Below are 24,403 nucleotides of genomic sequence, written 5' to 3'. Positions count from 1 at the left end.
TCGACGTAGCCTTCCTTGGAGGATCCACGATATCTGTGTACTCCAATGTCAAATTGCGAGAAAAAATTCCCGGAGACGCCTATATCACCGAAGGCTTTGACGTCGAGAGCGTTGACAACCTCGACGTCGTGATCGCCAAAGGCTTCGGTGTAGACATCGACGCAGGTGCCGACGGCGTTGTGGGCTGATACAACGGCAAAGCAGCGACATCCGAATCGATCGGACATGACGCCGGCCCCAAGCCCGCAATAGGTTGCTGCGGTCTCGCTGGAGATGAGGACCGAGACCTAGAGACACGCCTCTTGCGACTCTTCGATTCCTTGTCCGGACGGGACCTCGAAGACTCCCGATGCAAATTGCGTCATGTACCCGGCCCCGAAAGCGTGTGAGCCATGGTCCGAGACCGATCCTGTCCGGCTTCGTCAGAAGGCGTGACCGGACCCGTGCCCTGCGATTGAAAAATCGCTAACATGGATTGTTTAAACACCACCCATTCCTCCGGAGTCGAGGACTTCGTAGGGCACGTAACCTTCCTCGAAGCACCATCCTCCAAGGAGGACAGGGAAGGCGTCCGGTGACAGCGCTTCCTAGAGTGCCAAGACGAGGAGGACGAGTGGCGGGAACCACTCTGGGACCGAGATCCCCGGGACTCCTTCCGACGCAGAGTCGCCCCTCGAGTCATCGGTGGAAACCCCCTTGGACTTGGAAGTCCGGGACTTAACAGGCTTAGAGCCCCTACCTACCTGGAGCCTCTCCTTCCGCTCCCGCAAGGCCTTAACAGTCAGCGACTGGCATTTTGCGCAGTCATCTGTGTCGTGCGACTCGCTCAGGCACCACAAACAAATGCGGTGGGGGGCGGGGGTCAGTGAGCGACATCTTCGACTTGCAGTCCTGGCAGGTCTTGAAGTCAGACCGTGGAGTCGGAGGGATCGAAGAGAAACACATCGTAATGATGAACACACGAGGTACGCCGAGTCACACGAAGTTAACACGTTCGCGGAAAAAACTGAACTGAGGCTACGGGTGCCGTGCGTCCTATTTATAACATCCTGTGACATCGCCCTCGACGGAGGCCTTCGAGGGACATTGACCCAACGCCATCGACGCAGGACGCCCTCTGCTGAAAAAGTTTCCGAAGTGCAGAGCTGTGGACATTACATGTCAAAGACGTGGAATACGTTGGAGGACATATAAGCCTAATAAATACAAATACAAATATAATCCATTCGAAAGGCATTTTTCAATTTAATTTAAATAAACACCCTTGAAATTTAGTCTTCGAGTCGGTAGCCTTTTTTTGGTTCTCCACATAGTGCATAAATAAGTCCACATGGAATTTGGGCCCCAGGTACCAGGTCTATGGGGCAGTCATAATCTCAATGTTGGGCTAACTCTGTTGCCTCTTTTCTACAGAACTACTTGTATTCCAGATAGCAGGATGGTATAGAAGGCGTCACTATGGTTATGTTTCTGATCGGGAACGTAGCCACCAAAACACCTGGGCCCATAGTCTTGTGTTCTGTACAAATATCCAGTAAATAAATAAAATAAACAATTGGACTTCAGTCCGGTACATCCTCTCTGCGAGAGAATGTACCGGACTGAAGTCTTAACAAAAAGTAATGGTACATTGCGCCCAATCGATAGAAGGGTTATGCATGGCCAGTCACAGTGTTCCAGTATGACCCCAAACAATAGGGAATCTATCAAGTCAGTGGGAGAAGTTTGTGATGTTCTTTGTTACAGGTCATGTGGCGGTCCTACTGTGTGTTCCACCAACGGACCTTAAGATAAATCCATACCATCCACAGCTTCAATTGGTTCTGGTGCTGCTTTAACTAGAGTTGGTATATGTAGAGTTCTGGCATAGTCAATATCGATAAAGTTGCTGGTAGCACTTGAATCATGTAACATGGCAATTTCAATAGTGGGTTAACTTTCCCATGGTAAGGTGATCGGAACTATCACATGAGGCATAGAAACCTGTAAGATATTGACAGTGATACGGCAACTACCAACAGAGACGCTCGCACTCCTGGTTCCTTTGAGGGGCGAGCATGTGCATTTCCCGATTTCTGTTGATTCCTTTTGGGCCGTTTGCGTATGAATAGGCTATCTTGCCACAGTTGACACACAGACCTAAAGTAAGTCTTTGTCTCTTTCTTGGGCTGTTAGCGGGCCTCTTACCCTGCCCATTTTCACATATTCATCAGATTCCTCTTTGGAGTCTTCCCCTGTAACTGGCAGGGCGAGGACGCAGAGACCCTAAACTCGGGTGTGTCATTCTGCTGGTCGACCCATCAACCAACCGAAAGTCAACCAAGGAAGACCCCTATAGGCTTTGCTTGTGTCTAATTTTAAAGAACTAGAGCAGCCCTGTCTAAATCTGTAGTTGTTAGACATTATAAGGAATTAATTCAGAATCAGATATGCAACGGTAACTGCTGACCTCAAATGGCCTACAATTAAAACTAAATAATAACAATAGCAACAGCTATACAACATTATCATTATAACATATTAAACCAAGAGGAGAACTGCTAGGGAAAGGGGGAGGCTGGGGTGTGGCAAAGGAAAGCAGGGGGCAGGGGAAAAGAGAAAAATAAAATCAAGAGATTGGTGGGTGTTTCCATACAGGAGCCATTTGAAATGACATGTCCAGTTGTTAGGCAGAATCCTGTGCAGTGCCCTTAGGGACCACTACACAGAATTAAGACTATAAGTGGTAATACAAGTTCACCTTTGGTACAAGCCTGAACTACACTGTTAAAGTGGTAGCAGTAGCGGAGCAGCCAGACTTATCTCAAGAGTAAATGAGCAGTAGTAGAGATTACACAAAGGACCACAATTACTGTGACTCAAGCAAACACTGACTCAAGGTTACAGGTAAAAAATATAAGTACATTTATTTAAAACATCTGTTTATAAAACTCTTCACTTCTATAAATTCAAAACCACATGTAAAATACACCACACACAACCACTTCCACTTGTTCCAGCAATTCAAGGTAAGTACAGTAGGATTTGACAGACCAGTGTTGCAATACTAACGCGTACCCGTGGATAGAAACGCTCACAAAGTTAAAACACACTTTGTACTTTAGAATTTCAAACAAGGGAAAAGGGGATAAAATCGCAGGCAATACTTTTGTCTAGGCAAGGGAATCAGAGGACTTGTTCAAAATGTCGTCTGACAAATCCCCCTACTTATACCATAGCCTCTCTGCAACTAAGCATGAAGGATGAGGAGTCAGACTTGGGTGGAGGATTTGACACCGTGAATGGGAGAAAAGGTAAACTCCCCAATGGAAGGTGCCATGATGGACTTGTCTAGAAGTTCTAGCTAATACCTTCTCCAGGCCCAATATGGAGCAATCGGGATCATGGTGGACACATACATCCGTATTCTGCCAGTAACTAGCAGAGCGATAGGCATCAGTGGGAGCACATAGACTGGGAAGTTCCACTCATCAAGAAATACATTGCCTAGAGCTCCTAGAAGAACAATGTGCATTTAATGTGAACACTGAAGGCAAGAAGGCCAACCTGAGGATGAGCTCCCCAAAAGGGGAAAGACCAGTGCTAGAACTAGCTGGGAGAGCTCCCACTAATGGGAGATGGATGTCTGCCTGCTCAAAGCTTCTACAACCACCTTGTCTGTTCAGGGAAGATGGAAAGTCTCCAGAGCAGTCGTTATCCAGAGCACAGAACCACAAAAATATTGCTTTTCTGCAAAGAGAAAGTGATCCCAAACACCTTCCCTGCTGTGGTAATGCAATGCCAATGTGTTGCCCGTTAGAATCTGAGGACATCTGCCCCATGCAGTGGTCAGGAAGGTAATCGGGGCCAGCCTGATAGCCCACAGTTCTAGTAGACTGAGGTACTCTCTATTCTCCACAGCATTCTCACCATTTGATCATTTAGCTGAGTATTCCAATCTCTCAAGGAGGTCTCCTTCACAACCGTCAAGTAATGTCCAAGGTTTTTTAAAGAGCTCCTCCCATATTGCATTGTCTTATTGGGCCCTCGACAAGAAGTCCTAGTAAAATCAGTCACCTGGAAACTGAGATCACCAAGTGTAGGAGCCAGTGGAGCGACTTCATGCACAACCAGACCTCAAGCACTACTAAGAGGCAAGATTTCATGAGGTACAATAGACACAGGAAGACATAGGCTGAGACTCTGGAGGATGCTCACCACCAATGCATTAGGAGGAAAGACCCTGCCTAAGTACATCTCCAGAGCTGCCTATGAACTTGAGCAACATGGATGATTACACATAGGCCTTCAAGTTCAGGGAGAAACCCAATCTATGTAGAAGATGACAGGTATGGTTCAGGTGGACGGATACCAGATCAGGGAACTGGGGTTAAATGAGCCAATTGTCTAGGTAGGGAACGACATGAACGTTTCCCCTCCTGATCCGTGCAGCCACCACTGGCAAGACCTTGAAGACACTTTGGGCTGAGGAAAGGCAGAAGTGTAAGCCCCAGAAGTGGTAATGAGTAGACCTTATCATAAATTCTGTGCTCTGATAGATCGGCACATTAACCTTCATATCCATAATTGGAGTCAGTCCCGAGTCCTCCCTCCGGACCAGCCAGTTCCTCTCTGTGTGAAAGGAATATGCTCTATGGCACTCTTCACAATAGGATAATGAATGTTCTCCCCAGTCCTCATCTTGATGGGCAAAGTGCAGCTATGATTGCTTGCCAGGGGGCTCATGACCCCTGCCAGTGTAGGCAAATTAACAACTCTAGGAAGAGAAGGCATGATGTTGATCAACGGCTAAACCAACTGTGGCCCTGGAGGTTTTAAATGTTTTCAGATACTTTCAGTCCTCAGTCCCCAAAAAAGGTTGTTTTACTCAAAGTGTATGTCCAGATGTCTGGCCCTAGATATCAGAAGTAAAACCAGAAAGAGCCAGTACCCCTGGGCTGAGCCATACAGTCAGCTGTCTCAATGCCTCACCGAAGAAAATGTAACTAGCAGAGAGCTGGTGTGGTAGGGATCTAACCTGCCTCATCAAAAAAAGTATCTGTGCTGCCACATTTTGAGTTCTCTGTAAGCTGTTAAGTATAAAATTTGAGGCACCCAGATAGATACTGTTTGCATAGCCAACATAGGAAAGTACTGAAGATATCACAGTCCCACTTTAAAACCTTAATAGTGAAATATATATATTTTTAAATACTATGGCTGAGTCTTAAGTAGGCAATGCCAACTCTCCGATTATCAAGGTTCTTAGTTACATGCCAAAACTATAGTAACACAGTTTGCTAATCCCCCTAAGAACATTGATCGCTTGGAAGAGATCAAACATGGTAAACGGCCATGGTGTGCTTTAGGCACACACTACCAATGCTCTGCCCCAGCATACATTAGTTATTCTGAATTACCTATACTGTGTAGTTTTTATAATCAGGAAAAATAGCATTCAATGTAATGAACCCTACATTTATATCTCATTAAATACCTCCCTGCCCCCACCTACATCAGGTGATTATTGCTTTCCTTAAAACAAACACTAGATAAAAGAACACTGGCATACTCTCCAGTGCCCTTTCACTTACATGCTCTTCTGCCCCCTCCCTTAGAGTAACCATCAAGGACATAATAGAACATTGTGTAGATTTACTTCAGATGGCTGTACCATATGTTTATATGCTAGCGTAGTTGCTTCATAACCATATAAACAGTAATCTAAATGATGAATTACTCAATTTTAAAAAACAGAGCAGCCAAGTGAGTATTTCTTTATTCAACGAAATTTGAAGGTTATGGCCTACAATTAAAACAAAAAAACAAAAAAATCGTAAAGTGAAGCAGTTGTACAAAATATAAATTTACATTTTATGCAAGACTTGAAAAATAGGTGACAAGGGTAAAAAGAAATGTAATCAAGAGAGTGAAACTGCTACTAGAAGTTATATACCATACACACATAATTAGCATTATCAACAATAGTTGGAGAGGAAGTGTTGCAATCAAAGAAAAAGATTGTTGATGGTCAGGGAGTGGGCTGAACATATAGACTAATTTTGCCCATATAGACTAGTGGAGGCAATAATGTCTCTTATTACTAGCATCATACTTGGAGACATGAGATAACCCTGATGGTGACATTATTATTTGTGGAAATTTCAACACTTAATGTGACATAGCTTGGGATAATACAACACGGTCAAGAGACACCTGCATCACACAAGTAACATTACTCCCAACTATTGGAAACAAGTGGAGCAGGGAATAAATGGCTAAATTTAGTGACAAATATAGATCTGCGTATTGTTAGTGGCTTGTATAATGATGTAGAGAATTGCAGCTATACCTAGAGAGGCGGATATAAATATAGTAACCTAGATTATATTTTTATGGGCAAAGTTTTAAGGGGAACCTGTGACCCTATTTTATAGTTATGCCTAACCCTGCTACTGCCCACTCATGCTTATAAATAAAATTTGATTTGTATCCTGCCCCTAATAAACAACACCTCACTGCACAGTATGAACTATACGAGTAGGGAAATCGCATTACTTGGAGTGGGAAATATCTATAAACTGAACAAATTACATTACTAGTGATCCTTTATTCTTAGCCCCCTCTGCTATAAAGGAGGGTAATGCAATTATTAAGCAGTTAACTAGCATATTAACTTGGGGCTTTCCCTAATAAATGGATCAACTTGCATCACAAAGGCAATAAGTTATAGGATGCCAACATAACACAAAAAAGTGAATCCTTAAATGGAAAATTCTGGCAGTTACACAGGATTTGCACTTGAATCTGTTTATACAGTATAGGATTATTAAAATGTTGAATTCTAAATCTAAAAACTGTGTGTCTAGCTAAAAGTGCTCAGCGCACACTGTGCAATTCCAGATTAAGTATACAGTGTTGCAGTGCAACGACAGTAAAAATTCTGGAATCCTAGAGACATGCTGGACTGAATTCTTATGGTCTTTGTATTCTTCTTCTAATGTTCCTGATAATATAGATGGCATACAAACAACTCGTATTTACAATTACCCTAACAGAAGAGGATGCATATGATCAGATTGTAGCGCTCAAATCTTTCAAAGCACCTAGACTGAACGGGCATGACAACATTGTAATTAAGGAAAATGCTGCATTTTGGTCCTCTTTACTAAATGATTTATTTAAAAAGATAGCGTGGGATGGCATTACTACAGGAAATTAATTCTTATTCCAGTCTATATAAAAAAACACACACTGATCCTACTAATGACAGTGTTCTTGGTATGTTGGATGGGTCAAGTAAGATATTCTGTAAAGTCTTGCTTTGCAATTTAAAAGCCTGGGCAGAGGAAAAGAAACTATCACAGTTACATCAAACTGGCTTTCATCTCGGTCTTCGGACTGTACATGTTTGGACAGTTCAATAGCTAATCAGAAGCACATTAATAAAACCTGCGTTTTCGTTATAAGGCCTTTATTTACTATTCCGCTGCATTTGGCAATGTGAACAGTCAATTGCAATGAAAGAAATCAATTAAATGGGGTCTGTCAGTGCTTTTAGTATGCTGCGTATTAAGCGGGGGAAGTCAACATTTTATTCTCAAGGGAGAGATTGAGGATTATGAAAACTGGGGAGAACTCATGCCCTCTAAACAGATGTTTAAATATCTGGGAATTATGATTATGGATTCCCCTGCAGATCTTCTCAGGCTGAATTGGGATCCAGTGGTATTGGGTTCCTTCAGGGTGGGTTGAGCTCCATTTATCCCTTCTGGGCAGGGTGGAGTTGTTTTAAATTATCACGTTTCTGAGGTTTTTGTACATTCTCCAGGCGACACCATTCGAGGTCCCGTAGAAGAATTCAATGGGGTGGATAAAGGAATACGACATGCTCTGGGGAGCGGGAAGCCAGAGGATAGCCTTGGATACACATAGGAACTCATGTGAAGGCGGACTAAATCTATTTTTGCGTGATTCAATTGGTAGTTGTGAATGATTGTTTTTTTTCTAGGGGAAGAGTATCCGGCCATTGGGCAGGAGAGGGGGCCAGGGGAGCTTGGGGATTTGACCAGATACCATAGGGAGGGTGTTGTCCAGAGGACTTCTCCCAAACAGAAGACAATGGATGGCAATAAATGGGCAAGGGACCATCCACTGTGAGGGCACAAATTGATCCCAGACATGAAGAAAGTCCAGGGTCGGCGTAAATGGGGTGATAAGTGGGAGCGCCTGGTAGGGGATGTGGTTCTAGAGGGGACAAAACAGTTGTTTGAAAATTTGGTGGCAGACAATGGAGTGACCTCGAACATGTAATACCAGTACATGCAAATTAGGCATGCCATAGGGGTGAGGCTACAGGAAGAACCGGATCTCCTACAGGACTCATCTCTGTTGAGGAGGGTGGCAGTGAATAGACTTTGTGGGGGCGATAGCTACGTCCTTCAGGTGGCTAACTAGTGGCAGGGCCCTTAAAGCTAAGAACAGCATAGGAAAAGGAACTGGGTGATGTAGATGAGGGGGATTGGGAGTGTGCATTGGGTGCCACGAAGAAGCTGGCGATAGACTACAAGTTTAGGACTATCCATTTTAAAAATGTTTCATAGAGTGCATTATAACCCCCAGAGGCTTTATAAAATGGGAAGAAGGCACACCGCCTCCTGTCCAAAAGGTCAGATGGAAATATGTACTTATTTTCATATGGTTTGGGTATGCCCAAAGGTCAATGAGTTATGGAGGCAGGGGATCGAAATTCTCAGTACGATAGTGGAAGAGAACTTGGAGACGGACTCGAAACACTGTATTTTGAGGATATGGGGAGATTCCTCTCTTACGAGACACACAAGGGGGGCCTGGTGGGATCGGCACTAGCATTGGTGAAGAGGCACATTGCGATAAAATGGGGAAGGGAGGAAGGTCCGTCCTTACAGATGTTTGAGGATTGGATGTAGAGGTGCATGGACTTAGAAAAGCTGGTGTAAAAAAGTAGAGGATGTCTGACAAAACATGATAAAACATGGGGGAAGTTGATGCAAAAGGGAGAAGACCGATAAATGAGGACGGGCACAACAGAGCTGCAGCGATTAAATCGCAATACACGTAATAAGAAATGCCAGACCACAAGGTGGGGAGGAGGGTGGGAATGAGAGTCAGAAGGTAATAGGGGGGAGGGACAAGGGATGTTGGTGGTTGGGGAAGGGAGGACGAGGCAAGAGGGTGGGGGGGAAGAGTTGTGCCGGTTGGAAGGGGGGTTGAACAAATTGTCACTTGTTGGGGTGTTTGGTAAAATGCATTTATAAGAACTGTCATATTAAATGGTTTTATTTATATATTTTAGCATTTATTAAGCGCAGATAACCTTTAAGCATCGAGGTGCTGTTACAACCAGGTATACTTGTGGATAGGAAAGAAATCAGACTGGCAATAAAGATTGTTTTAACAAAAAGAAATTGGGTCTGCAAATGCCACTCCCAAATCTTATTAATCTATTATACAGCCAAACTTCCATTATAATAAGATTAGACCATACCGTTCATTATCAGCCACAGTAGACACAAAAACTGAGTGAAGCAGGGATGTGTATTGGCACCCCTGTGTTTTAATGTATACATCTCCGATATTGATGACACTTTAAAACCGGTCAATCGTTACCCGCCGTGACTAAATATACACACGATTAATTGGCTGGGGTATTCTGATCTTGTCATCCTTGATTGTACCCTCATAGGCCTACAACATTTGTTAAATGCCCTAGACCTACTCTAAGGATAAACAACTTAAAATAAACTACAGAAAGACAAAATTGCTGATATGTGGAAGGCAAAGGTGTGATTACAAATAGTTTATGGATGGGACTGGTATACAACATGTCAATCATTTTGTGTATCTGGGGCATTATTGAGTCCCATCGGCACAACCTCTTCCTTGCAGAACCACCTATCTACAAAAGCCTTAAGCAAGCTCACGTTTATAAACATATTACAGCAAAACAAACAATGGGTTTCCCCTACTTCGCTGGCTGAAGGGAAGCTACAAACAATAATACATGGAGGTCAAGCCAACGGAAAGGCAAAGGAGTTCACTCAAGGGACATCACCTGCATGTCTTGTTAGATGCGTTACTTCCATCGAAACTACTATTTTATAACGGTGCCATGTCATTCACATTTATTATTTGTTTTTTCTTTTTCCATGACACCTTAGTAGTTGACGCACAGCATCCCATAGTTATACTTTAGTGTGTGTGCCTGACTGTTTATTTTGGAATTCGATATATTTCTTTCTCTAGTTTTTGTTCTGTGTTACTGATTTGATTACTGAAATGAAATTTTCTTTGTTCGGTTTTCTGGATTTAATATTATTTGGACTGTGTTTTTTTTCATTTCATTGTTTATATATTTAGTCTGGTCAGAGCGACTGGGGGTCCCCCACTTGAGTGATTTCCTTCACTCGCTTGGGGCTCCACCCACGGCATGCCCAGATTAACTCTTAGGTTTCATGCGATTGATTGGCTGGTGACCTATTACAGCAGTCATTATTTGATACTAGCACTTTAAACAGTATGCACCTTTTTAGCTAATTGTTAAATATATTTCTGTATATTGTACTAGAGCTTTAGACAATTTAATACTTTAAGACTTTATTTGCAACTAATAAATAAAATGTTATAAATCAATTGTTTGTTTTATGTATGATGATCTGTGGGGCAGTTAGGGGGGTCTTTACCCTGTCTATATGGTTGAATGATGTCCTTTGAGTGAACTCCTTTGCCTTTCCGTTGGCTTGACCTCCATGTATTATTATAAAAATATTATACAAATGTCCAGTGGTTTCTCCAACGAGGAACTTTTAAAAATATATAGAGAAGTCTTGTCTGATACATTATGGGCTTGAATCTTTTACAGAAAATAAAGTGACATGGTTGAAAAGTCTTGGAGACTTACATTGGGTCTTTCTCCGAGTGGAGTTGATTAGGGTAGACTTAGGACTTGTACCCTGGTTGCAATTGGCAGAATTAAGCAAAGTTTGTTGTATCTCAAAATTATAGATCACAGTAATAATTCTCTTTTAAACCTGTTTGGGAGGCTCATAAAGCAGAAAACAAAATAGAGATTAAGGTTATCTTAACCTTTGCTTTCATTGGATGGTGGATGGATTTGAATTTTTTGGTAATTAATAAAATATCTTTAAAAAAGGTCACTAGATGGTTTTGAGTCACAAACTTAAAATATATTGCAACGAAAAGCAGTTTGGTTGAATGCTCTAAGCAATCCTTCCAGTTCTCAACTCCTGCTAAATACCTTATGGTAAACTCTGACAAGCAATTGCGTAGATTATGCAATTAAGATTCAGCCAAATGCCTTTTGATAGTTACAGGACCCTGGCAAAGTATGCCTCGTCATGCACGGAATTGGAGGTTGTGTAATTACATTTTAGAGTTTACTCAACATTTACTTACCCAGTGTCCTGCTCTTCAACGGACATACAGTTTGAATTATAGTAAATAAGTACATGGTACTCGCAATATTGCATTAGATTAATTCTGGGCTTATATTTGTCTCAGGCTGATTGATTGTTTTCTCTAATGTAGTATTTAAAGCATGGAAACAGGATGAGCTAATGATGCCCGACTTAAAGGTTACTTATTGTTAAGTATAATTTAATGTATTTAAATGTTCAAAGCCTTTTTATGTTTCAAATAAATCATGTGGTATATCAACGTGTTCCTACCTTGTTTGTATATAGTGTGAAAGGTTATTTGTTTAACCGTATCACACTAATTAAAATCAATCATGACAGTTTAACCCCTTACGTTATAAGACCAAGTAGGTGTCTCCAATCTCCAAAGAAATGTAATTTAGTCCAGAAATTAAGATAATACACAGAGATATAAAAGCAAGGCCATTATATGAAACTTGCCTTACTGCTGTATAAAGACATGGTTTTAAATGCATTGAATACAAGTTAAAACTCAGAGAAACAAGACGAGAATGGGGACTTGCAAATCAACAGGGGATCATCATTATGGAGCACTACGCAGGCTAAAAAAGTCCCCCTTATGGGTAGCCTATTTCAGTCCTCCAAATATGAGGGGCAGGACACAAGAAGGAATGATAGGAGTTGGACTGTTAAAGGATGTAGAATGTTAGAGATGTAGTTAAGAACAATGAGCAACAGAACATGTTTAATGCAAATGTCCATTGAGATATAAGTAACTGATAAACAGATCTAGAGGGAGGAGGAATAGGGTTGCTAAAACATATACATTGTCCAAATACATGAAGAAATGGATCACTGCCACATTAACAGTGGATACCTCTTACATGGAAATTGTTGTAGAGCTCTGAATTTGAAATTTTGGTGTACCAACTATGCATATGGCGAGTTTCTCACACATGAGAGAAAATGAAAGGGGCGCAGAGAATGCACTGCTTTCATTTGTTCTCATTGTTGAAACGCTCAGATCACCGTATTCTCAAAGGTGACCGGAGCGTTTCTCAAAGGTGACCCGATAATTTCAGGAGGGGCTAAACAATAGCAAAGGTGCACTGTCAATCTCCCTTGTATACATTAGTGTTGGGAGCATGTATGACATTCTCCCAGCAACCACATGGTTGCTGTAAGCGCATTTCACAAAAACTGGCCATTAAAACACCTGTTTCTGTGTAATGACTGTAACAATAAAGCATTTCCATCCAAGTCATGACAGGGTCTACATGGCCCTGTCATGATTTGCACCTCCACCAGCCCCTGTTCTGGACAAGCGTAGGGGGGGGGGAAGACCTCAGTTTCTGGGCATTTTAAAGCGCATCCTGTTTGTGAATTCAGGATGTGCATTAAAATGCCCAGAAATGCCCCCTTATTTGCACAAATGCGCAGAGGGGGGGGGGGGGGGGGGGAAAGGGCACCTGGAATGCACAAATTCAGATAACATTTGTGAATTGTCTGCCACATTTTTTGGTGCATGTGAGGAGATACTTTGGCATCTACTCACTATCGCCAAAAACGTTTTGAGAATCTGGCCTATAGATTTCAGATGAGGAAGAAGTCTTTTGGAGACATCATAGTCGACTTCCTGAGAAGTGATGCAAAGCAGGCTTTACAGGGAAAAGGGAGGGAGGAGGAACAAGAGGAGGACTGAAACAGGATGGATCCCAGGAAAAAGGCAACAAAATAGGCTACAACACAAGATAGAACTGTGCCCTTGAAAAAAAGACAATAATATTGTTAATTTCTTAAAAACGTTAGATAGGTAATGCTGTGGTCAAATTATTTAATTCAATTAATAATTTAACAGAACATACGGAAGCAATCATAACACTACTGAACATAAGCATTCAGCGACTGTACCTGCATCTTCCGATTGAACACAGAGCTATTGGATCGCCTACTACTGCCACCAAAGATTGAGCTCTAGTGATAGCTGTGTTAAGAAGTTTGTAGTTTGATAAAAAACCATAATCAAGGTCTTCTGTGGAATCCTCAAGGAGTTGCTCCTTCCTCTTGATTGGGGTTTGTTTGTGTTTACAGGTGTGTCGCGTTCGCACTGTACTGAGAAATAAAACTCTGAACTGCTTTCCTAAGGGGATGGGGATGGAGGGAAAATATAAAAAAAAGAATGATGTTTAAAATTCTCTCTTAATAGTTAATCCTCATTCAACAAATAAAGCTGCATAAGGACATGTTAAGTCTTTTGAAGGAAAGAAATATACAAAATCAAGGAAACAGACAGGCAGGTAATGTTAACCAGGTAAATGCAAGTCACATTAAGACAGTATAGGATCTCCATTTCCCCACAATCTAATCCAATATAGCAATTAGTACGTTTATACTTAAATCACAGAATAAGGATTCACCTTGCCCGTTCTCAAATCTGTTCAGTGACTTCTAGGGAGGAAGTTGAGATTATGAATTTCAAGATAATACACTTGGCACATACTTTTACACAATAACAAAGCAGGTGGAATCCAACATGGAGCCCTATTTAAAAAAGTAAAACTTCTATGAGGATAGAGAACTAAAAGCATTCCTTTTCAATCCTGGTATTGTCATTAATATTCATGAATACTCAAAATATGTCTCATTCCATTGGGAATATTGACCTAAGAAAACAAGTCTACATTTAAAAAAGATTTTCCAGAAGGTATGCTCCACTTGAGTCTGATCCGGCATCAGAGTCTAGACAGTAATGCTGGAAAATGTATTAACTTTCATGTAGCCACTTGTACATTTCAGGCATAGTCTGGAACCATTCCAAAGAACAACTTTCACAACCACCTTCCCCAACATAGAATGTCCCTTGGCTGTAAGACCTTTGTTCTTGCTCTAGAATATTTATGCTGTCTATATTGCAGGTAATCAGAGGCCCTAAGACCTCTGGTAGTAAGCTGAGAGTATAAAGGTGGAGTTCATCCTGGACAGACGATATAGTCTTTACAACAAATGTGCTTTTTGAAACAAGGTAAGGTGGGGTCCAGAAACCATCAAGGGATTGGCCATGCTAGAGATAAATAGGATCGTGTTCGCCATGGACCTGTACAACAGGAGTATAGCCTTTGAAACAAAGCGCAATGTTGAAAAAGTGAAGAGAAAACAATTACTCAGAAGGGCTCCATATGCCTTGGGCCTTTAGCTCCAGGTACCTGGATATGGCTTTTGGCTATTTCGCATTGTCTGTTATTGAAAAGACATTTCCACACTGCGGTAACACCACTACTAGCACAGTACTATTCAAAACACATTTGCCAAGGAAGCAGTTTATGCATCCACTTTCAAACTCTCCGCCCTCGCAGAAGGATCTGCATCATCATCATCAGGTGTATTGCAAGAAGCCAGAGCCAAATGGTTCAGCCTCTGTTCAGAGTGCTCTGCACCAATTATCATTATGTCGATTGACAAAATGCATGCTAGAAGTGTTTGCTTTCCTGCCAGTACAGTGCCAGGAAGTGGATTTGTTTAGGTCATAGAATTCACCTTTTCTCACCAGGTTCCATCTGCTCTTAGATGGTCCAAGTGCCCTCACGCAGCCAAACATTAACTTGTGTGGGTTTATTCTGAAATGCAACTCTTGCAGCATTTCACTAACTTTTTCAGTAATGCCATTTCTGATGGATTAGTCGATCCTCTTACAGATTCCTAATCCTGATGTAGTTTCTCCAGTGCCAGCCATTGTTTCCAAAATGTTCAACCTACAGTAGGCATAGCAACAGCTCTGTCTCATTTCTATACAGTGCAGCTGGGCGCCCGTGACGCTGTATGTGACATCAGGGATACAATATATAGACCCTGTAGCACCAATGAGTTCTGGCTTTCTATACAGTACTAAGCAGTTGAGTGCCCACAGAATAAGGGCTGCATTAGCCATCAGTCATTAAGGGTAGGCTGGGAGGGCAATGAGGAATCTGTGCAAGGAATTTCTAAACTCATAATAAAGAACACCAGTGGGAGGAAAGTAATTTGTTCTTGTAATGGATTCCCTTCCTCCCACATATTCCTCATCTTAAACACATAGCCAAAGCAGTACAGAACAATCTGAGGAGGGAGAATAGTGAGAAACCACCATGATACTACACGACTGAAAAAGGTTTCCTGAACGGAAAAAAAAACATGCAGTAGTGCTTGTCAAATGTGTGCAGAAGAGCCCAAATAGGCACTTGACAGATGCTCAGAACAGAAACCTTCAGGGTATTAAGCGTGTTATTAAAGAACAATTATATTTATAACATGAACCCACCCTCCACCACTGCAGGACAGCGATAGCTGCTAGGCCCCTGGTAGAGTGGGCTGTGAGACCATCAGGCAACTCTTTCAACACCCAGATCATACGACATTCAGTGGATGATCTACTTGGAAACTGGTGTGTTTAGTAACAGTCAAGCCTGCACGGATGCCAGCGTGACCAACCAAGAGCTTTCGATCCATCCTGATGTCTGAGACACAGACCAGGCGCTGAAACCTCTTCCCTACTTTAGATGAGTGAGGTGGAAGATAGAAGACAGTAACATTAATCTTCTGAGAGAGATTGAAATATGACACGATCTTGGAAAGGAAGGTCTGACTTACCTTCTGTGACAAAATGTACTGCGCCACAGGAGTACAAGAGTAAGCTCTTACTCAGGCTCACACTACCAATAGCAAAGCAGTGATGACAATCAAAATGGTGAACAATGCACAACACAATAGTATACCACCATCTCTTTGGGAAGAGCATGCAGCGGGCACAAACACTATGTATACTGTAAGGGGTGTAAGCTGGCACAGTAGCATCTCAGATAGATTTAGTTCAGTTATCCAAAATAGAAGAATGTCCAATCAAATTTCTCTAAAAAAAAGTAACCTTTCATTAAACTAAAAAAGTGTAAGCAAAAAAAAACACTTACACCCACCCCAATAGGAGAGAACACAGAAAGCAGGATTTTGTAATGAAAATGAAAAGGCATTCTAGGTCTTTAAAACAGGGGTACACAGGCAATCAGTTCTGCAGCAATGTCTGAATGAACAATGCGTCTCGTGAAGTGTTTGAGTGTGCGATCTTTGAGGTCACTAAGGCCCCTTTTGTTTTTGTTCATGGGGCTTAACAGTGTCAAGCCAGGTTTCAAGGCACTTTCCGAAGCAGTGATTCCACGTTGGGTGGGTGAGCTGTGCAAATGGGTCCAACATGGTGCAGTTTACAAGCAGCAATGGCATGTGGCACAAAGAGGTTTGGGGCTGGCAGGCGATGTCCAGGTTGATGCATTTTACAAGATGTTTGAGTTGGGAATCAAGACCCAGGGAAGGTCCTTGTCTTCTGGGCTGCTGGGGGGCAATGTCCCGCGCATCCAGGGTCAAGGTGAGTGCTCCTTTTCGCCACACATCCAGACCAGGAAGGTTGGCCGAGACACCGGCAGGAGTTCTTCAACTTCTGAGAACAGAATCCTGGTTCCAGTTGTCAGGCAGCATAGAGACCTTAGTCCATAGCACCCCACTCAAGGGCCCCTTGGATTGAGACAGTAGAAGATCTAGCTTCTTCTTTGGAAGTCTCTAGTCTTCATCTCTCTGCCCGAGGTCTTGGGTACAGATTATACTCCCACCAAGTTTACAATAAATCCTCCTCCTTCTGAGACTCCAAAGGTGAATCCACTAAGAGGAGGGTGGATACATACGAACAATGCTACAGCAGGTTGGAAAATAGAAAGCCTGATGCCAAGAGTCCAATTCAGGCTGCTGTAACAAGTGTCCTTTGCCTGCTGATTTCATACCCAGGGTTCCTGGTCTTCAGTAAGTGGGGAGGGCAGTGGTGGTTTGGGAGCTGTGAAGAATCAAAGGAATTTGTCCCTTCTCCTGAAGGGGAAGCCTCCCACTTTGAGGCCAGGGGGGAATGGCTGCACTGCAATACAAGGACTCTGCTCCTGGCAGGAACTCCCTAAACTGTTCCCCCATGATGGCATACATGGGACTATTTAAGAGAAAAAACAGCAACAATTCCAGAGACTGGACTAAAGGCAAAGTTAATGTATGCCATGATCATTTAGTAACACAATCTGTCTTTTTTCAGGTTTTATAGAGCGCACATTTGCCCAAGGGCATCTTGGCGCTAGGAGACAACCAGAGGACAGCCTACACCAGTCTAAAAGAGTAGCGTCTTAAGCAAGCATCTGAAATCCAGGTGGTTACGGGTACATCTGAGCGCAAGTGGCAGGGCATTCCACAATTTACCATCGGCAGTGGATAAAGCCCAGCCACCCAATCGGAAAAGACGAAACCTAGGTATCACCACAAGGCAGGCAAGAACACACTTCCAATCAACTGTGGCAAGGAGGTTCAATATAGAGGACACGTTGATTTAGAGAAAGAAGGAGAAACGTAGATGTGAGTAGGGGAGGCCTCATGACAGCGTAAAACAGGCTAGAGGCAGAGGTGCGAGGAGCGGCGGAGCCTGTAAAGTTCAGAACTGCTCTGAACGAAAAGAGCAGACGCTGGAGACCCAGTGTATACAGTCAGTGCAGAACCGAGGAAATGGGAGTACGAATTCTGATTGTGAGGTGACCAGGGAAGCTCCCTGATGGGCATTCTGCTCAATTGACTATGCCAACACCATCCCACTGAAATATCAGCCACTGGACCAGTTTCTAGAAGTGTCACCGGAACGCCACACCAGAGAAGAGCCGATGTCGGATGCAGCGAGAGCAAGCCGACTGAAAACTAAGAGAGAAGGTCCTGAGCGACTGCAGGCTCCGGATACATTGTCCTCTGATACTAAAGGTAAAGGGGAGAAAAGGAGGACTGTGACATCAAGTGAAACTCGTTATGTAATCAGAGTTAAAGTGACAAAACCCAAAAGGAAAAGTTGATCAAGTTGAACTGTAACACTACAAGAAAGAGAATTATAACTAAATCAGAGACAGATATTGTTATAACGGGGACAACACTGCCCCAGGAAGAGGGGAACCTTTTCTCTTGTTCAAGAGACACTGAGAGGAATAGATTAGACAGAGGAGACTACACAGTGAAGGGAACTCATCCGAGTAGAAGGGACGAAACACCAAATACCAATTGTAGGAATATGAACTGTCATAAATAAGGAAAGAAGAGTAGGAGAAGCCTTGAGCAGGAGATGATTACAATTTGGGTAACATGACCCTGGGAAGAGGGTAGCATCTGCTGGTGTTCATGAAGCACTGAATGGAGTAGATTAGAAAGATAACACTATAAAAAGACAAGAGAAGCCATTAAGATAAAGGTTAACCCGGATAAACAAGGCTAAAAGGAAAGAATGTTACTCAGCCAGAAAAGATAACCCACCTAAGAAAATATATCCCACAAGGATATACAGGGCCAAAGAGCCTGGATCAAAAGACAGAACTAAGTGCAGCAAGAGACACTTGGAGAGACCTCTCTAAGGATAATGGAAAACACAAACACATTATATAAAGGAGTTACAGGACTTACTACGAAAAGTGACCAGACTGGATATTAGGAAGATACATTCTAAGCACAGCATTGCATCATCAGGGGAAGGGAGTCATTCCCCTGACCTTAGTTTTTTTTAAGAAGGGAAGGGTCAGTTAGGATTGTTTTTTGGACAGCGGACTCTTTAATTTGGATATCTCCTGACAACTGACTAGCACCTTAGTTATTTATATAAGTAGGGAACACCCCCTAGCAATAGGGAAAGATAGGCCTTATACTTATTAGTTAATAAATCATTCTGGGAAAGATCCTCAGTGTCCACGTCCACCTTCTGACCCTCCAAGGAGCCCATCAAAACTAAGATGGTAAGAGCTCTTTATACTCTGAATAAATCATTTGAGCTACTCTGCTCTCTTCCTCTATTTGCCTGCTTCAAAAGAACTGGAATCATCAGCACCCTGGTGTAAAAGGGCTTTTATGATGGCATCCGTGTATCTAAAGTAGTGGTTCGCATGGGACCTCCAGGGGAGGGGTTTTGTTCCCTGAAGGAAGGTGTTGATTCCCCTCTTGGGGATCAAAGAAGAAATGTCCTCGGCTGGGTCCCACATGGTTTTTGTGCATACACAAGGCCAACCGGCTAATACAAATCCAATGTGCTTTGCACGAGTCACTGCACACCAAGCTAAAAATGATATGACAGTCAATACTTGTGGAAGGCACCGGTATGATTATTTTTTTTATTAGAAACTCCCAGACGGCTGGATTCATACAATTACACAACTTTAACTTGCTTTTTAACTTCAAAAGGTATTCCTGTTTTTATTGAATAAATAAAAATCTAATGTATAAATCAGAAAAACTTGCATTCTATACAAGCCAGCTAGACATCCTTTGGAGGGACTCTTAAGGAGTTATTTATGAAGGCACTCAATATCGTTGATTTACACCACATTTGTAGCATATCCGGCAACCAAAAAAAATAAAATAAAAACAAAAAACAAAAACAAAAAAATAGGGTTTACTAACCTGGCACTTTCTAAAAGTGAAGCACCACTGTAGCTATACATTCTGCTGGGATGCCACTCATTCATGCCCAGCAGCAGGGATACAGGGGTCATTATATAAATATAAAGAATGTATATAAATAATGCATCCAATGACACGCCGCATCTAGGTACACACCATCCGACACCAGTTTATAAAAGACAGCGCTGTCTGAAAGTGATGTGGTTTAGCAGATCAGACAAGGCACAATGCATTTACTAGAGCACCTACGTTTTCAAAAAATCTGGGCGATTTCTCTGAGCAGGTGGAAATCTGTCAAACTTCATATTTACTTTCTTCTTAGAGAAGACAAGCTACTGAGGCCTGATGGACCGAGCACACTGACCCAGAAAGTGGAAGTGATTGTGACCAGGAAAATCACCTTATGGGTGAGCAAACTCAAACAACAACAATGCAGGGCTTCAAATGGAGTAGTCAGGAGACATTTTAAAACAAGGTTTAAATCCCATGCAGGCAGAATAAACTAGTGTGGTGAAAACTAGCCTGTGGCCATAGCAATGGTGATTAACACAAACACAATGAGTCCTTCTTTGGGGTACTCTTAAATGCCAAAATAGCAGCCAAGTAACCCTTCAAAATGCCACTCTGAAGGCCCTGACGGGCCAAGTAGCAGAGAATGTAATTGTGGTGGACCTCCTGGCAGAAATGAGTACTTGTAAGACCGTCTGACAGACCCTTTCCATATATCTCAACCTCTCAGCAGTCAACCGTGAAGGTTGAGGCTGCTGAGACTCAGGTAGAGGTTCAGCCCCTGTTCAGCACCAGGCGTGGGGACGATACCAGAACCTTTGGCAACTTAAAAAAGTGAGCTTCCCTTTTATATTTAGTATAGCGTGCGGGGGGCAGCCCTGGGCGTACGCCCGCCCTCTAGCCCCGCACTCCGGAGCCTCACCTAAGTCCCCTTTTGACACATCGGATGCTGGTAAACCTAGCTATGCGGTTATGTTTGCTCCAAGTATGCTGGAAGGAGGGAGGGACGTATGGAGGAAATTAAGTGTTACTCACTGGAGTGACTAACGTGACTAACGTACTCCTAGTCCTTAGTCCCATTTCCATCCAGTAAGAGCGTTCCTCACGAGGGACAGGAACGGAACCTCTTTTCCACCAGAAAAAGCCATTTCCCCTTCAAATTTACTGGGGCACGGGAGCGCAGGCTCCCTTAAACCTGTCCACCGGCGCCACACCTCAGTAATCTTTGACGTGTTGACTGCATTGCGCTCCAACAACCCTACTGGTCTTATTACAGGGAGATGGACGGTGGGACGTATGGAGGAGAGGGGATTAACGGTTAGTCACTCTGGTGAGTAAAACTTAATTACTCCTAAATCCCGTCCCTCTTCCTCCATCCTGTATGGGCGATTACAACTGACACAATGCTCTTGGGAGGAGAGCCTGACCCTGTAGGCAAATAGATTACGCAGCACTGCTTGGCCGAATGCTGCATCCGCCTTGGCACTTGTATGCAAGCAGTAGTCCTTGCAAAACGCCGAAGGCGTGGTCCATGTTGTCGCCCTGGTGAACACCTGCCAGGGAAAGTGGCGCTGGAACGCGACTGCAGCCGCCTTCACTCCAACGGCATGCGCATGCAAGCCCTGCGGTGGATCCTTATGTTGCACCTTGTATGCCACCTGGATTGCCACTGTCATCCATCGAACTATAAATGCCTTGGAGGCCTATAGCCAAAAGTTACAAACAATGCGTCCATCTGGCAGATGCATTTAATTCTGTCCAATTTCAACGCCCTTCTCACATCCAGGCAGTGGAATGTTTTCTCTGCATCTTCCTTGGGGTCTGGGAAGAATGTGTGGAGCACAATCTCCTCGTTGATATGGAAGGATGATAGCAGCTTCGGAACAAACTTGGGGTGCGTGCGGGGAGGACGACCTTGTCCTTGTGAAATCTAGTGTATGGCTCTGAGGTGACTAACGCCTGGATCGATCTCACTGAGAGCTGACGTAAAACCAACCAGAATGGCTGTCTTCAGGGACCTCATATCTGCTGTGGCCATGGGTTGAAAAGGTTTGTGTACTATAGCACTTACTTCTACATTTAGGTCCAAAACGGGATGTGGGCGTTTGACCAGGTAGTAAAGCCTGGTCAACCCTGTCAGGTGTCTCTTTACCACAGGATTAGCCGAAGACAGGATCAGAGAGTAGGGTTCCTGTACGCCCCAATACCCAATAATATTATGTTCTGCAGGCATCGACCTGGAAACCCGACCTGGCGAGATAGGCAGAGAATTATAAGACTTGGTCGAGGGTCCATGTCAGTGGCTTCACCGCATGTTCCTTACCCCAAAAGCAGAATCGTCCATTTACTTTTGTACTGCTTGCAAGTAGCCTGACTTCTGGTGCTTTGAATGATCTCCAGATTGTTGCTGGACAACTGAAGGTGCTGTAGCGTTAGCTGCTCAGGGACCATGATGCTAGAGCTAGCCTCTCCGGAGAGGGGTGTATCACTGCACCCCCCCCCCCGCTGTGCTAGTAGAGGGCCCTTCACTAGGGGGAGAATCATCTCCAGATGAGGTGACATCTGCTGCAGGTCCGAGAACCAGGGCCAAGCCGGCCAGCCCTACGCCATGAGGATGATCCTGAGGTTCTTGATCTGGCTCATCACCTTGTACACAAGCAGTGTGGATATCTGGAGTGCGTCCCCTAGAGAGTTGCATCCCCTCTCTCCCCAAGATGTGAATTGCTGACACATCCGATTGTGAACTGTTGCAAACAGGTCTGCTGTCGGGTGGCCCCACCTGCTGAAAACTTCCTGGAGGTCTCTCCAGTTCAGCTCGTAATTGTCAGCAGCCAGGCGACTGAGCCTGTCTGCTTCCAGGTTGGACTCTACCGGAAGCTGGACCGCCGAGAGCCACACTACCTGGCTGATAGCCCATTCCCAGATCTCCAGGGTCAGTTGCAGGGAATCTCGTGCCCTTCTGTTTGTTTATATAGAACATGCAAGTTGTGTTGTCTGTCTGGATGTACACCAACCTGCCTTTGATGGTCAGTAGAAAGGATCTGAGTGCCAAGTTTATAGCCATACGTTCCAGCCAGCTGGTGTGATTCTGCCGGTCGGTCGCAGTCCAGAGGCCATGCACTGAGTAAGCTCCCAGGTTGGCTCCCCACGCATGGAGAGAGGAATCTGTGGTAATGGTGTACTCTACGGGGGGGGTGAAAGAACCGTCTGCCCACCAGAATCTTCTCTTCCACCTGCCACCATCTGAGGTTGCAGTCCAGATGTTGTGGGATTGAGACTGGAGCCCAATGATGGCCCGATTCCTGACCCCAAGAATCCGCGAAATGTAACTGGAGCCTCTGCGTGCAAAGCCTGGTGTATGGGATCGCAAGGAGACATGCTGCCAGAATGCCCAGATGATGTTGATAGCACCAGGCTGTGGTGATTGACCTGCGGCGGAAATGGGAGACTGCGGAGACTGTTGATCGAATTGCTGTCACCTTGTCAGCCATGGGGAAAACCTTCAGTTGCGGAGTGTCCCACAACAGGCCCAGAAACAATAGTGTCTAAGTAGGAGTGAAGCAGAGACTTTTGGTAGCTGATCGAAAATCCCAGGTCGAATAGGGTAGAGATGAGCCTGTCCGCTGAGGCTTGTACTTGCTCCGGAGACGTACCCCTGACTAGGCAGTCGTCGAGGTACGGGTAGACGAGCAGCCCCTCCGAGCTGAGGAGACCCACCACTGTATTTATGAGTCGCGTGAAAACTATTGCAGCTGAATTTAACCCAAAGGGCAGAACCTTGTACTGGAAATGCAGACCCATGACCCGTAACCTGAAGGCGGCCCAGTGAGGCTGCACATTTGGAACGTGGAGATACGCGTCCTTCAGGGTCCAGGGAACAAGTCCAGTTTCCCCCAAACAGTGTCTCGGCAATAAGCGCTGGCGTCACCATTATAAACTTCTGCAAGGGTAGGTAAACATTCAGGGAAGAACGATCCAACAACACTCGCATGCCCGCCTGGTTCTTCTTCTGGATAGCGAAGATGCAGGAGTAAAAGCCCTGTCCATGCTGGGAGGGTGGAACTTGCTCTATTGCTTCGCTCTCTACAAGGGAGCGAATTTCTGCTAGGAGAGATGGTGTGCTGATCTGTGGGAGGGGAGGAGAGGAGAACTCGTAGTAGGAGAAGAAAGAGGTAGCTGGAAGCCCCAGGACACCACTGAGTTGACCCATGCGTCCGCGAACTTCATCCACCAAGCCTGACTGGGCAGGGCCGCCTGCCCCTGACTGGGGTGTTGTGGACCTGAGACGCATCGTCATTGCTTCTTCTGGTCAGAGGCTGACTAAGAGGAGGGCGACTGGAAGAACCTCTTATTCAATGCTTTGTGGTATTTTCTCCGATTCTGCCCGGGAGGCCTGTCAGGCTGCCTGGCTTTGCGGTCCGCACGCCCCCTTGTCTGAGATGCACTAAGTCTGCGACAGGGGTTTAGCTGCCAGTTTGGTAAGAATGGCCAACGACTTTGCTGTC

The 24,403-nt window shown here is 44.1% G+C and overlaps 1 protein-coding gene across 9 annotated transcripts in view; it reads right to left on the bottom strand.

The window, feature by feature from the left end:
* The window catches only part of HELZ (helicase with zinc finger), a 2,743,493-nt gene that overhangs the window by 502,593 nt on the left and 2,216,497 nt on the right, over positions 1-24,403 (bottom strand). For all 9 annotated transcript variants that reach the window (XM_069655034.1, XM_069655036.1, XM_069655035.1 and 6 more), the window contains one exon: positions 13,326-13,554. In XM_069655034.1, the coding sequence (XP_069511135.1) occupies positions 13,326-13,554 (229 nt within the window). The remainder of the gene's footprint in view (positions 1-13,325; positions 13,555-24,403) is intronic.

Source organism: Ambystoma mexicanum, chromosome 3q, assembly GCF_040938575.1.
Source record: "Ambystoma mexicanum isolate Mex_15411 chromosome 3q, UKY_AmexF1_1, whole genome shotgun sequence".
Taxonomy (NCBI): Eukaryota; Metazoa; Chordata; class Amphibia; order Caudata; family Ambystomatidae; genus Ambystoma; species Ambystoma mexicanum.
This window is presented reverse-complemented; position numbering and strand designations above follow the sequence as displayed.